At 42.9% G+C, this 13,220-nt stretch overlaps 1 protein-coding gene across 2 annotated transcripts in view; it reads right to left on the bottom strand.

The window, feature by feature from the left end:
• The window catches only part of Atl3 (atlastin GTPase 3), a 40,235-nt gene extending 34,936 nt beyond the window's left edge, over nucleotides 1-5,299 (bottom strand). The window contains exon 1 of one of the 2 annotated variants that reach the window (XM_029538360.1): nucleotides 5,220-5,299. In XM_029538360.1, coding sequence (XP_029394220.1) covers nucleotides 5,220-5,250 — 31 coding nt within the window. In that variant the 5' untranslated portion in view covers nucleotides 5,251-5,299. Of the gene's footprint in view, nucleotides 1-4,922; nucleotides 5,175-5,219 lie in introns of those variants that run through there. The other variant, XM_021191267.2, reaches the window with a different exon arrangement.
• Nucleotides 5,300-13,220: the final 7,921 nt, after the last annotated feature.

Here is a 13,220-nt window from a genome sequence, read left to right as displayed (position 1 = left end):
AGGACCTCTGGAAGAGCAGTCAGTGCTCTTAACCACTGAGCCGTCTCTCTAGACCATGATACGGGTTTTTAACAACAAAGTATGACTAGTATTTAGGATTCAGAAACTGGGCAGCCAAGAGAGCTCAGCAAGTAAAGGTGCTGCCTCGAAAGTTGCTGACCAGGATTCCACTGCTGGAACCCAGCAGAGAAGTAAATGTACCAAGTGTTCTCTGACCTCTACACATAGGCCGTAGCATAATCATCCACACACGTCCATCATGACCTCACACACAATAATAATGATGATAATAATTTTTAACTAAAAAAGATTCAGAAACTACAAAGACAGGGCTGAGGGCTGGAGAAGGGTCAACAGTTAAGATCACTGACTATAAAAAAAAAAAAAAAAAAAAAAAAAAGATCACTGACTACTTGTCCACAGGTCCTGAGTTCAATTCCCAGCAACCACATGGTGGCTCACAACCATCTCCGGTACAATCTTCTAGTGTGTCTGAAGACATCTGCAGTGTACTCATATAAATAAAAAATAAATAAATTTAAAAAAAAAAAACAGGTCTGAACCTAAAACTTAAATCAAAAGTTAGGTGAGATGGTAAATACCAGCAGTCACAGCTATTCAAGATGCTGAGATGGGGATTACTTGAATCTATAGTTCAAAGACAGCCTAGGCAACGCAAAGTCCTTCATCTTAAAACAAAAATAAAACTAGACAGCCTTTTATCAGCTAGAGAAAAAACAAAAATTTGGGGAGGGGGGTTGTTCAAGGCAGATTTTTTCAGTATAATGCTGGCTGTCTTGGAATTTGCTCTGGAGACCAGGCTGGCCTCAGAGAGATGCACCTGCCTGTGCCTCCCAAGTCCTGGGATTAAATGTGTGTGCTACTACCTGGCTATGATTTTTTTTAATGCATATATGTGTGTACTCTCCCAAATTTATGAGCAGCACATGCACGCAGGAGGCCAAGGAGGCCAGAAGGTACAGACTGGGCTGCGGTAAAGGGAACCAAATGTATTCTCTACATGAGCAGCAAACCCTCTAACCCACTGAGCCAGTGTCTCTCCAGTCCCCAGGATTGGGGTGGGGGAGGGGGAGACAAGTTTCTTTCTTTTTGTTTTTTGTTGCTGTTGTTGTGTTTGTTTTACTCAAGACAGGGTTTCTCTGTGTAGTGCTGCCTGGCCTGGAACTGGCTCTGTAGACAACGCTGGCCTTGAACTCGGAGATTGCCTGCTTCTGAATAGAGTGGTTGTACTTGCCTCTTTCCTAAACACAGGAAATCTAATCTGGAGGTTCCAATTAGTCAAATTACAGTTAAATAAATCTTTCTTGTTTTATTTCTTAGTTTCTTCTTGTTTTAGTCTGGTTTGGTTTCTTTGTTGTTGTTTTGATTTACCTTTTGTTTTTTTGTTTTTTGAGACAGGGTCCCATTCTGTAGCTCAAGCTATCCTGGAACTCACTATGTAGTCTAGCCTGGCATCAAATCCATGGCAATTCTGTCTCACCTTCCAAAGACTGGGATTACAAATGTGAGCTACCTCATTGATCTTAAAGAAAGGCTTTTTTAGAGGGAAGGTGCTTAAAAACCAGAATATCTTAATTGGCAATATTTACTAAGCTTAGATTCACCATTTCAGATAACCATGCCCTTACTCCAATCCTTTGCTTACTTACTATAGGAGTAAAGCCTATCACTTTATCTATAACATACTTTTAGCTGTGAGATACATCTAGCCTGCTCTAGCAAAAGAAATTCAAATAATTTGTAAAAAACAATATTTCAACATAAGTACTAAACGCTAACAAATGCTTATTTTATATCAAATAAATTATTCAAATGCATACAACTACCATTGGAGAAATTTTATCATAAATATACAAAATGAGGATTTTTTTTTTTTCACTGTTTCCTGGCCCCTGAATACATAAAATCAGGATCTATAAGTTGTGCTAAGAATAGTGGATATCTGAAAACTGGGAAGAGGGAGTCAGATCTCCGTAAGTTCAAGATCTGTCTCATCTTCAAAAAAAAGTTCCAGACCAACCATGACTACACAGTGAGATCCAGTTTTTATTTTTTTAGTTTTTTCGAGACAGGGTCTCACTGTGTAGTTCTAGATGTTCTACTCACCATGTGGTCCAGACTGACTTTGAACTCACAGAGATCTACCTGCCTCTGCCTCCCAAGTGCTAGGATTAAAGACATGCATCACTACACTCCGCAAGACCCAACAAATTTAACCCAAGCAAGCATATTCAGGCTTTAAGTCCCTAGGTAATACATAACCACAGCTCTAAAACAACTGAGGTTTGACTTAAACTGCATTATTCCACACACACTCCTTACTATTTCCCCTAAGCATTAAATATACTCCTAGAGTCTGATAGACAGCCCAGGAGAATGTTTTAAAATTCAAATTTTAAAATGCCATTGTTTTACTTTAACACTTCTCAAAATGAAACACAAGACCATAAGGAACTTTTAACAGCATCTGTGCAATGAGTGCACACCTGCAATCACATCACTTCAAAGGTAGAAGCAGATCACAAGTTTAAGTCAGCCTCAACTGGAGGCCAGCCTAGGCCACAGAAGATTCCTGTCTCAAAAAAAAAAACAGACCAAAGATTAACAAGCATGCTGGTTATATGGCTAAAAGTTTAAGTTACACTTGTTTATTTATTTAATGTACAGTGTACATGTGGAAGTCAGGAGAACAACTTGTAGGAATAAGCTCTCTCCTCATGTGATATGGGTCCCAGGAACCAAAAATGCCTCCATCTGCTGAGCCATTGGGCTGGCCTGTCATGGGTAAATTTGTATCAGTTTTCAAATAGATTCATATCCACCTTAGCTGCTCACAGAACAGGCAGAGGGGAACTTTATATTTCTCTTTCATATGATTCTCTATTATTCATTTTAGGCTTTTTGTTTGGTTTACTGGAACAAAACCTCCAACTAGAAATCCTTCTGCTTCAGCCTCCAGGGTACTAAATCATAGGTATATGCCATCAAGCCCCATTCCATTATTTTGTTTTAACTAGTGATTATAACTTTTATTTATAAACCAACTTTTTCCTTTTATCTTTCTTTTTATTGGGGGGGTAGAAATTTGAGAAAGGGTCTCATGTAAACCAGGCTTAACTTCAAATTTGCTATGTAGCCAAACATGATCCTGGCTACCTCCACCCCTCAGGCATCATCATGTCCACTCAAAAAAAAATTGTTTAAGCCCGGCAGTGGTGGCGCACACCTTTAAGCCCAGCACTTGGTAGGCAGAGGCAGGCGGATTGCTGAGTTGGAGGCCAGCCTGGTCTACAGAGTGAGTTCCAGGACAGCGACAGCCAGGGCTAACACAGAGAAACCCTGTCTCGAAAAAAAAAAAAAAAAAAATTTTTTTTTTTTTGAACACCTTTATGAGGAGCCCTAAGAACTAGGGTGAAGCGCTATAAAAGCACAAAACTGAGTTCAATCCCCAGCACCACAAAACAAACCGTTCTTATTTACTAAACACTAAGAAAATTATTATGGCATATAATCACACCTCCCTCTTCTTTATTTTTTGTTTTGTTTTGTTGTTGTTTGTGGGATTGTTTGTTAGGGGGAGTGACTTGTTTTGTTATTTGGTTTGGTTCGTTTTGTTCCCCCTAACACACACATGGTTTCTCTGTGTAGCCTTGGCTGTCCTGGAACTCACTCTGTAGACCTGGCTGGCTTTGAACTGAGCTACGCCTGACTCTTCCTCCCAAGTGCAGGGATTAAAGGCGTGCACCACCACCCCAACTGTTTTTCTTATGGTTATGACTATTACAAGTGACAGTAAACCACCGAAAATAAAACAATATGTTGGTATTGGCCTTATATGCTTCACTAGGTGAAAATGTTTTTCAATCATACATCCCCTCACTCATGTTAAAGTTACACAGGAATTTCTAGAATACAAGCTGGTTTTCCTAGGAAGCAAAACAGCCCTCATTTGACGGTCCAGTTTGTATGCAAGCTGAATACTGACAGATTACAAATCCTTACGTAGATTTTACTTAACTCTATCTACTTCTCCAAAACAAAACTGAGGACCATGACGTTTTAGCCTGTTAGGGTTTTTTTTTTCCCCTTCACCTTTCGCAAAACATTCCACTTCGTACTCAAATTTGAAGACTGGGGTTTGCTAAAAAATTCTTCAAACACTACTATTGACTCATTCTCTTTTTCTTTAGATTTCGCAACTGAAACTTGCAATCATTGCAGGGCCATACCCATTAAACAAGCCCAGTGCCAGGTGAAATGACAGGCGAAACTGCATCCATGAATTTCCGGAGCGACTATATATGGCTTTCATTTAGTACTTTTACTACCTCGTTTTATGTCTCCAGCAAAGCCAAAGGAACAAAACTTACTTTTAAAAAAATTAAAAACTTGCAAAACTAAACAACCAAATTTAGGCCAGTTCTTTTATCTCAAACATGGAAATAAGCGCGGGTGGAAAACGAACTTTACTAATACTTGTCCGTAACTCAAGGTCTTTTCGTTTAAAATAAAACCTTTCAACCAAGGCTGCACCGCAGCATTCCAGCACTTTAAAGCTCAATAATAAAGCCTTCCCGCCGATCCGGGCCCGTTAAGACCGCCAGCCTCGCTTTCCGACCCGGGGCGCGCCACCGCCCGGCACGCCCTGCCCAGCACAGGGCGGAGCTCGACGGGCCAGAGCACCAGGCCGCCGGAGGCCGCGGGCTCCCGGCGGAGACCGAGAACGTTCCCCGCTCCAGGAGCCCCGGCCCTGAACTCCGAGCCGAGACACCCGGTGGTGCGGCCTCCCTCGCCACACCAAAAAAGGCGGCGGCAGGGGCGGCTTGTCACCTCGGAGCCGAAGCACTGGAAGGCGGCGTGGGTGACCGCGGAGCGGGTCCCGGGGAAATTGGACGCCTCACCTGCTCCTCTCGATGCCACCGCTGCAGTTCGCTGAGGGGACAACATGGAGCCTCCTCCTTCAGCAGAAGTAGCAGAGGCAGAGAAGACAGGAGCGGGCTGAGGCTGCCCTGGAGGAGGGAAAGAGGCGGAGCCTGGACTTGGGGAGAAACCGAGGAGGAGCGCGCGGAGAAAGCCTACAGCTCAGGAGACAGCCCTGCCGATGGCGCAGGGCGGGACGAGGGCGGGAAAGCGCACGCGGCCGAGTCCCGCCACCGTTCGGTGCGCGTGCGCCGGAGCGCGGATCGTGCCGCGGGTACCTGTGACTGCGTATTGGAATGTCGGGTCCATCGGGAATTGTAGTTCGGCGTTCTCTTGGGCCCGGCCCCTCTGTCCCGGGTCTTCGTCCTCATCCGGGGCGTGGAGGAAATGGAGGACGGGACTGGGCCGAGTGGGTCTTCCTACCGCTGAACTACAACTCCCATTAGGCCTTGCAAAGGGAGAAAACGAGGAGGGCTCTCGGAAGACCCTGCCCGGCGCCTAACGCGGAGACCAGGGCCGGGCTTCGGCCACCCGGTTCCCGCCGGGAGCCCCCACCCGGCCCGTGTGCTGGGCTCTGGTGTTCCTCGCTGGCCAGGACTACAGGTGGTGGTATGAAAGAATGACACGTGAAGACGTGAACGCTTCGATGACTTTGACTTCACAAGGACAGACCATCGTGACTTCATTATCATCACCATCACTCCCAATCTCTGATCTGACCAAGTCTTACTAAAAGCTAAAGTAAGACCTTAGTCAGGCTCCGGGTGGCACGCTGGTAAGCCCAGTACTGGAGACCAGGGGCGGAGGATCAGGTGTTCAATACCTTCCTGAATTACATAGTGAGTCTCCGCCTCATTTTCGCGCGACCTCTGCTAGACTTTGTCTATTCTGAGCCATGACCCACCTTTTGTGAACTTTAGACTTATAGGGCCTTGATTCAAAGTTACTTTACAAAAGGAAGTTGTTGGGAAATGCTTTTACTCATACTTGACATATTGTGAAAATACAATTTGCCACAACTAAATACTGTTTTCCAACAAATCCTACAGATGGGGGTAGCGTCACCCTAGTGACCGCGATTTGTCCTCACCATTGTTTCCTTCATTCAGCCAATGTTTTCTTTCTTCCTTCGGCCTACCCTGAACTTCCCTCTATCTCTAGACCCTGCCAAGCCTTTCAGCTATCTTCACTTCCTGAGCAATTAAGCCAGAGGTTATGAGGTAAAAATTATTCATAGCCTATCTAAAGAAATCCTGTTTACCCTTCTTTAACCACTGTTTGAGCCCCCTTCTCCCCAAACTCTCAAGACTGTTAGGAAGCTCTCTTCCAGCTTTTAGATTTAAACCAGATTAGATCTTCTAGGCTATTGTGTAGTTGTTTCTTCTAAGGTGGACATGACCATTGCTGTCTTGACTCAGCCACAGGAGACTCATGTGAGGAAGGTGTATATCCAAGAGCAAGTTGACCAGAAGGACTCTTCCATTACTGAAGCTGCCCGTGGAACTCGTCAGGGGTGCAGGTTCTTTGTGAATCACTCATGCTGCAGATGAGATTTTTAATTTGTATAGTTGCCCATAAACTGCCCAAGGGACTTCCTTGTGATGTAACTGCCTTTGAGTCACCCGTGTACCTATAAGTGGCTTCAATAAACTCAATGGTTCACCAAGCTGAACTTGGATAGAATTCTTTCTTTGGTCTGTCAGTGCCCTTTCTCCCCACCCCCCACCCCCCTCGAGAATGACTAGGCCTTTCTTCTCTCTCCCAAGAAAAAGTAACACAGCATAGGCCAACCTGGTCCAGCAAGAAACTAGAAGTAAACATCAGGGGAAGAGTTTAATTCAGAAGACATGATACAAACCCATTTTGTTACATGCTCAAATAGGAGAGCCAAAAGGCAATGACTTTGTCACAATTGCAAACATTATTGTGTAAGAATTTAAAATCGCCCACAAATCCTAGCATTCTCCAGTCCCCTTTTCTAAAATATTGTTTTTAATTTTTATTTTTTATTCTACATTACATCCAATTTCAGTTTCTCCTCCCTCCCTCCCCACACCTCCTCCTTCCCCTCATCTCTCCCCCAGAACCAACCCCTTCCACATCCCCTCTAAGAACAAGCTTCCCAGGGACATCAGTCAAAAAGGGCATAAGAAGCAACAATAGGACCAGGCACCTCGGACCATCATATCAAGGCTGGAACAAGACAACCCAGTAGGAGGAAAAGGGCCCCACAGGCAGGCAGAAGAGTCAGAGACAGCCCCAGATGCCCCATGAACACCAAGTTACTCAGCCAGAACACATATGTAGATGATCTGAGTCAGACCCCTACAGGCTTCCTGATCTCTACAAGCCCCAGTGATTCTGGGTTCTGTGGTGTCCCTAACCCCTTGGGTTCCTCTGATCCTTCCTCTCCTCCACAGGACTCCCAGAGCTTCAATTAATGTTTGACTATGGGACCTTGTGTCTGTTCCCCATCAGTTGCTAGATGAAGTCTCTTTGGTCTCTTTGATGATTATTTTAGGTTCTGGTCCAGAACACTCTGCAGGCAGAACAAACTCTAGGTGGAAGGTTTTGTGCCTGGGTGGGTGTCCCAGTCACTCCACTTGAGACTTGGACTAATTACAGAAGACAGAAGAATGTGTCCCTTATTACTAGAAGTCTTTGCTAGGGTAATTCTCATAAATTCCATGGGGTTTCCATTGCACTAGGCTTCTACCTCACCCCAAAAATGCCTCCAACTCCACCTATTCCCTGTATTTTTTTTTTAATTGGGGGGTGGGGTGGGGGAATATTCCACAGTGCACATGTAGAAGTCAGAGGACAACTTTTCAGAAGTTGATTCTCTCCTACCTCCTTAAGATTTATTTAATTATTATAAATCCATGAGTATGTGCACATGAGGGTGAGTTGCCATGGAGGGCAGAGGAATTGGGTATCGTGGAACTGGAGTTTTGGGTATTTGGGAGCCACCCAGCATGGGTGCTGGGAACCAAACTTGGGTCCTCTGCAAGAGCAGCAAGCTCTCTTTTTTTTTATTTTTTTATTTTTTTGGTTTTTCGAGACAGGGTTTCTCTGTACAGCCCTGGCTGTCCTGGAACTCAATTTGTAGACCAGGCTGGCCTCGAACTCAGAAATCCGCCTGCCTCTGCCTCCCAAGTGCTGGGATTAAAAGCGTGCGCCACCACGCCCGGCCCTAGCAGCAAGCTCTCTTAACTGCTGAGCCGTTTTCCTAACCCCTCCACCTCATTTTTGAGGCAGGATCTCTTGTTTCTGGCACTCAGTGCATACAAAAGCTTCCAGAAGATTGTCCCATCTCTACCTCCCATCTTACTGCAGGAATGCTGGGAAAGCCCCGCTGTATCTATATTACATTTTTTAATAATATATAGGTAGATTTTTTTTAAAATGTGAGTTGTGGAGATCAAACTTGGGTTGTCACACAGAGGAAGTGCTTTTAGCCACAGAGCCATCTTGCTGACTCCTACCTTCCATTTCTCCCAGTATATTCTTACCATCAGATTTGAGTTGTACATTTCTTTCTTTCTTTTCTTTTTTTAACTTTTTTTAATCATTAAATTTTGGCACTAATGCTCACTAACTGCAAACTCAGGGAAGTTAATCTTTCTGAATCTGTTTCATCAGTTACAAACTAATTCAATTGCCAAAAGAGTTTTGGATTAAATGTGTTTGTCCCTGATAATTGCTCTATGTTAGTCTGGAACTGGTGATTATATTCATTCTGGAAAAGCAAAGCAAAGTTATAAATACTCAAGGTACTTACATATGTTATGAAGCATTAAAAATAGCAAAATTGTTGTCCATAATGACATCCACTGTGAGTCAGATTCCAAAGCTTTCCCAAAACAGGATATTGGTTATGCTTCAGACACAATGAGAGGCAATGATGCTGCATAAGACACATTCCTGTGTTCCACAGACTCAGTCTTATGAGGTACACATGGTAAACAGCTAAGTGTCGTTCTCTACTGATGATACATGTGGCAGCGTTTGGCCTCTCATACCTACTTACAGGGCTGATGGCTAAGCAACTTCAAAATGATAGACTACTACCTGCCTTGAAATTATTAAAAAAACAAAAAACAAACAAACAAAAATATACCTAGAATGGGCATAGAGCTCAGTGGTAAAACACTTGTCTCCCATGCTCAAAGCCCTAGTTTGGATCCCATTTTGGAACACAAAAATAATTGCCTATTCTGGGATCAAGATACAGCTTAGTGGTAGAATATATGTAGCAGACCCTGGGTTTGATTCCCAAGCACCACAAAGAGACAGAGCAGGGAGGCGACTCAGCTGGCAAAAGCACTTGCTTTGAAAGACTAATGTCCTGAGTTCAAATGGAACCCAGGGACCCACATAAAAAAGTTGCATGCAGTAGCTCATGCCTTGTAATCCCAAAACTCCTACAGGGTGATGGGAGGCAGAGATAGGAGGAGCTAGCAAAGTGTCAGGACCATTAAACATGATCACACCTCAAAACGAAATGAAAAGTAAGAACAGACTCCCAAAAGTTATGACTACACAGGAGAGCCATGACCTTCATATGCCCACCCTGTCATGCATAAACACACACAAAATACATAATAAAAAATTATAACTATAAAAAAACAGGAGGCAGCACTCAGAAGGAAGACATAAAAGGATAATGGAATGTTACAGGTCAGTCTGGGCAATATAGCAAGTTCCAGGCCAATCAGAGCTGGCCTGTCTCTAACAATAATGACATGAACAATAAATGTTGAGTAGTAGAATTTAGCATGGTAATGTAGTCAAAGTTTAAGACTTTATTGCTTCATTATTTGTAGTTCAGCAAATAGTTTGTCAAACATTTCAAAAACAATCTACAGAAGATTCTAGAAGAGTGTCATGTGCACAGCAATGCATAAAGCACAGTATCTCTTGTGTTAAAAAGGAGGATGTGGGCCAAGTGTGGTGCATGCCTTTAATTTCAGTGAGGAAGCTGAAGAAGTATCTCTGAATTGGAGGCCAGCCTGGTCTACAAAGTGAGTTCCAGGACAGCCAGGGCTTTATAAAAAGACCTTGTCTCAAACAAAAACAAAGAGTTGGTGTGCAAGGCTGAAGAGGTGGCTCGGTGGCTAAGAGTGCCTACAGCTCTTCTAGAGGTCCAAAGCTTGGTTCCCAGCACCACTTATATAACTCCAGCTCCACAGGATGCAATGCCCCTGGCCTCTTAGGGCCCCTGTACTCACATGTGTGTACCCCTCCCCCCAACATATATATAATTTAAAATTATAAAAATACTTTTGTAAACTGGGCATAGTAGTACATACTTTAAATGCCAGCACTTGGGAGGCAAAGGCAGGTGGATCTCTGAGTTCAAGGACAGCCTGGTCTTATATATTGAATTCCAGGACAGCCAGAGACCTAACCTAAGAAAGCAAACAAAAAGAAAAAATGCTTGTTTAAAGGTAGATATAAGTAAAGATTAGCCATACCAACTGTTGCTTAAGATAGAAGACTTTAATCATGGTTACCTTCTGTGTGTAGCAATGTGGAGGAGGAGGTTAGTGATGAAAGAAACTTTACAATACAGTCATGGACCACATAATAACATTTTGGTCAACGACAACCAAAAACTCTTATCATTTAGTGATGTGGGCATTGCGATATGTAACCTCTCACGTGATTGTGCTGGAGGTCTGTCAATCACGTGAAAAGATTGTGCATCCAAGTGTGTATAGCTAATAATGCCTGGTCCTGGCAAGCAGCATGCTGCTGATGCATGGCCTTACTGTATTTAACATTACTTATAAAATGGAAGCAGTCCACATGTGACACCGGAAGCAGCTTTGCATATCTTGTGTTCATTGAATCATTTGATTGCATCAGAAACCACATAGACCATTCCGTGGAGATTTCTGAAAATGCACTCTCTAATGTTCCCACAAGAATAAACTTCCTAATGCCATTCTCACAGCACATCCTCATTATCAAACAACTTATGAGCATAGGTAATTTTTTCAGTTCTGGAGATAAACTCCAGGACTCAGCTCTGTTCATAGTTGGGTTTTTGGTTTGGTTTGGTTTGGTTTGGTTTGGTTTGGTTTGGTTTTTTTTTTTTTTTTTAGGACGGGTAGGATTTGGAGAGAGGGTAGTATTTCTCCTTGGCTGTCCTGGAATTTACTATGTAGACCAGATATTGGTCTCCTGAGTGTTTGGATTAAAGGTATACACAACTACTCTTCTGATCCATAGTCTTTAATATACATGTACATATATGTGTGCATAATATATACATGTAGATATTAATGACAGGTAGATGTTTATAACCTAGTCTGGTAGCACGGACCTGTAATTCCTGATTTTCAAGAGGCTGAGGCAGGAGGATAAAAAATTTGAGGACAACTTGAGCAACATAGTAAGCCTCTGTTTCAACACACACACACACAGAGAGACTCAAAAATTGAAATTAATAAGGGCTGTGGAGGTGTATGACTTTTAACCCAGCACTTGGAGGCAGAGGCAGGCAGATATCCAAGTTTGAGGCCAGCCTGGTCTACCGAGTGAGTTGCAGAACAGCCAGGACTACACAGAGAAACCCTGTCTCAAAAACACCCACACTAAAACCAAAACCAAACTAAACAAACAAACAAAAAAAAAAGGCCTGTGGAAATGGCTTAGTGGTAGAGGACCTGTCTACCACGTAAGGGGCTCTGGGTTCAATTCCTAATACCAAAAAGAAACAAAACGAACAAATGAGGGCGTGGAGGAAGGGGAGCGTGTATGCACTTGGCATAGGTGCAGCTTAGTACAGGCATATGAAAAAACAATATGAAGTACTTCAAAATACTCCAAGCAGAGCTACAATATGACCCTGCAACCCCCATACAGGGTACATATCTGATGAAAAGAAAATCATTGCATGTCAACGCCCATATTGTGTTTTGTTCTGTTTGAGACAGGGTCTCAGTACATTTTTCAGGCAGTCCTCAAATTCTTTATCCTCCTATCTCAGCCTCTTGAGTGCAGGAGTATGTCATCATTTCTGGCTCTCCATGTTTCTTTCAGCATTATGCATAATAGCTAGAATACAAATTCAGCCACCATGTCAATCAGTGAATAAATGAATAGATAAGGAAAACATGGTATATATGCACAATATATTTCTGGATAAAAGAATGAAATTTTAGGACAGGGGGAGGGTATAGGGGGCTTTCGGGATAGCATTTGAAATGTAAATGAAGAAAATATCTAATAAAAAATTGAAAAAAATAAAAAAATAAAAATAAAAAAAAGAATGAAATTTTGTGATTTGCAGTAGCAACTGGCAGTCATTATGAGTTGTGTAAAATCAGTCAGTCACAGAAAAGACAAATACCACAAGATCACCTTTTAAAACATTTGTTATTGGGCTATAGGAATGGCTCAGTGGTTAAGAGCATATCCTGTTCTTGAAGAGGACCTGCATTCACTTCTCAGCACACACAGGGCAGCTTACAATCACCTGCTACTCCATTTTCGGAGGATTCAATGCCCTCCTCTGGCCTCTGCAGGCGTGTGGTGGTATGTATGAACTCACACAAGGCATACATACACATCAAAATAAACATAAGTTTTTTAGTCTCTGACCTGGACAAGATGGTGTGGACCTACTTGGGAGTTCGAGAGGGGCAGGAGGATGGAGCATTTGAAGCCCAGCTTGAGCCCCATAGCAAGGCCTTATCTCATAACAGAGCTGAGACATGGATGGCTCAATGGTAGAACATTTGCCTAGCATGCATGCCAGCATATTCAGTGCCCACTATAGCAATAATAATAACTGTAAGGCCAGGTGTGATAGCATTTGCCTTTAATCCCAACTCTTAGAAAGGCAGATGCAGGTAGATCTCTTTGAATTCAAAGCGAGCCTCATGTACATAGGAAGTCCAGGCCAGCCAGGGCCACACAGACATTTCTTCTGAGGCATCCCCCCCCCCGATTTTTTTACTGAATTCCTGTTAGTGCTAAAATAAGGCCTCAAGCCCCCTTCTCCTCCTTCTACTTCAACTGCCAGAATGCTGGGATTATAGGTATGTGCTGCCACACCTGATATTTTAGGATATCCAACACAATTGACCCCTAATCAACTTGACACACAAATCACTGTAAAGTCACAACCTTTCCTTTCTTCCCCAAGATCACACATTAATATAAACATCACAGGATGAAACATTTTACAAACTTAAAAAGTCCCACAGCCTTACAAATTCACTCTTTAAATTTTCAATCTTAAAAAAAAAAAAAAAAAAAAAAAAAAA

This window comes from Mus pahari, chromosome 1 (genome assembly GCF_900095145.1).
Source record: "Mus pahari chromosome 1, PAHARI_EIJ_v1.1, whole genome shotgun sequence".
Taxonomy (NCBI): domain Eukaryota; kingdom Metazoa; phylum Chordata; class Mammalia; order Rodentia; family Muridae; genus Mus; species Mus pahari.
This window is presented reverse-complemented; position numbering and strand designations above follow the sequence as displayed.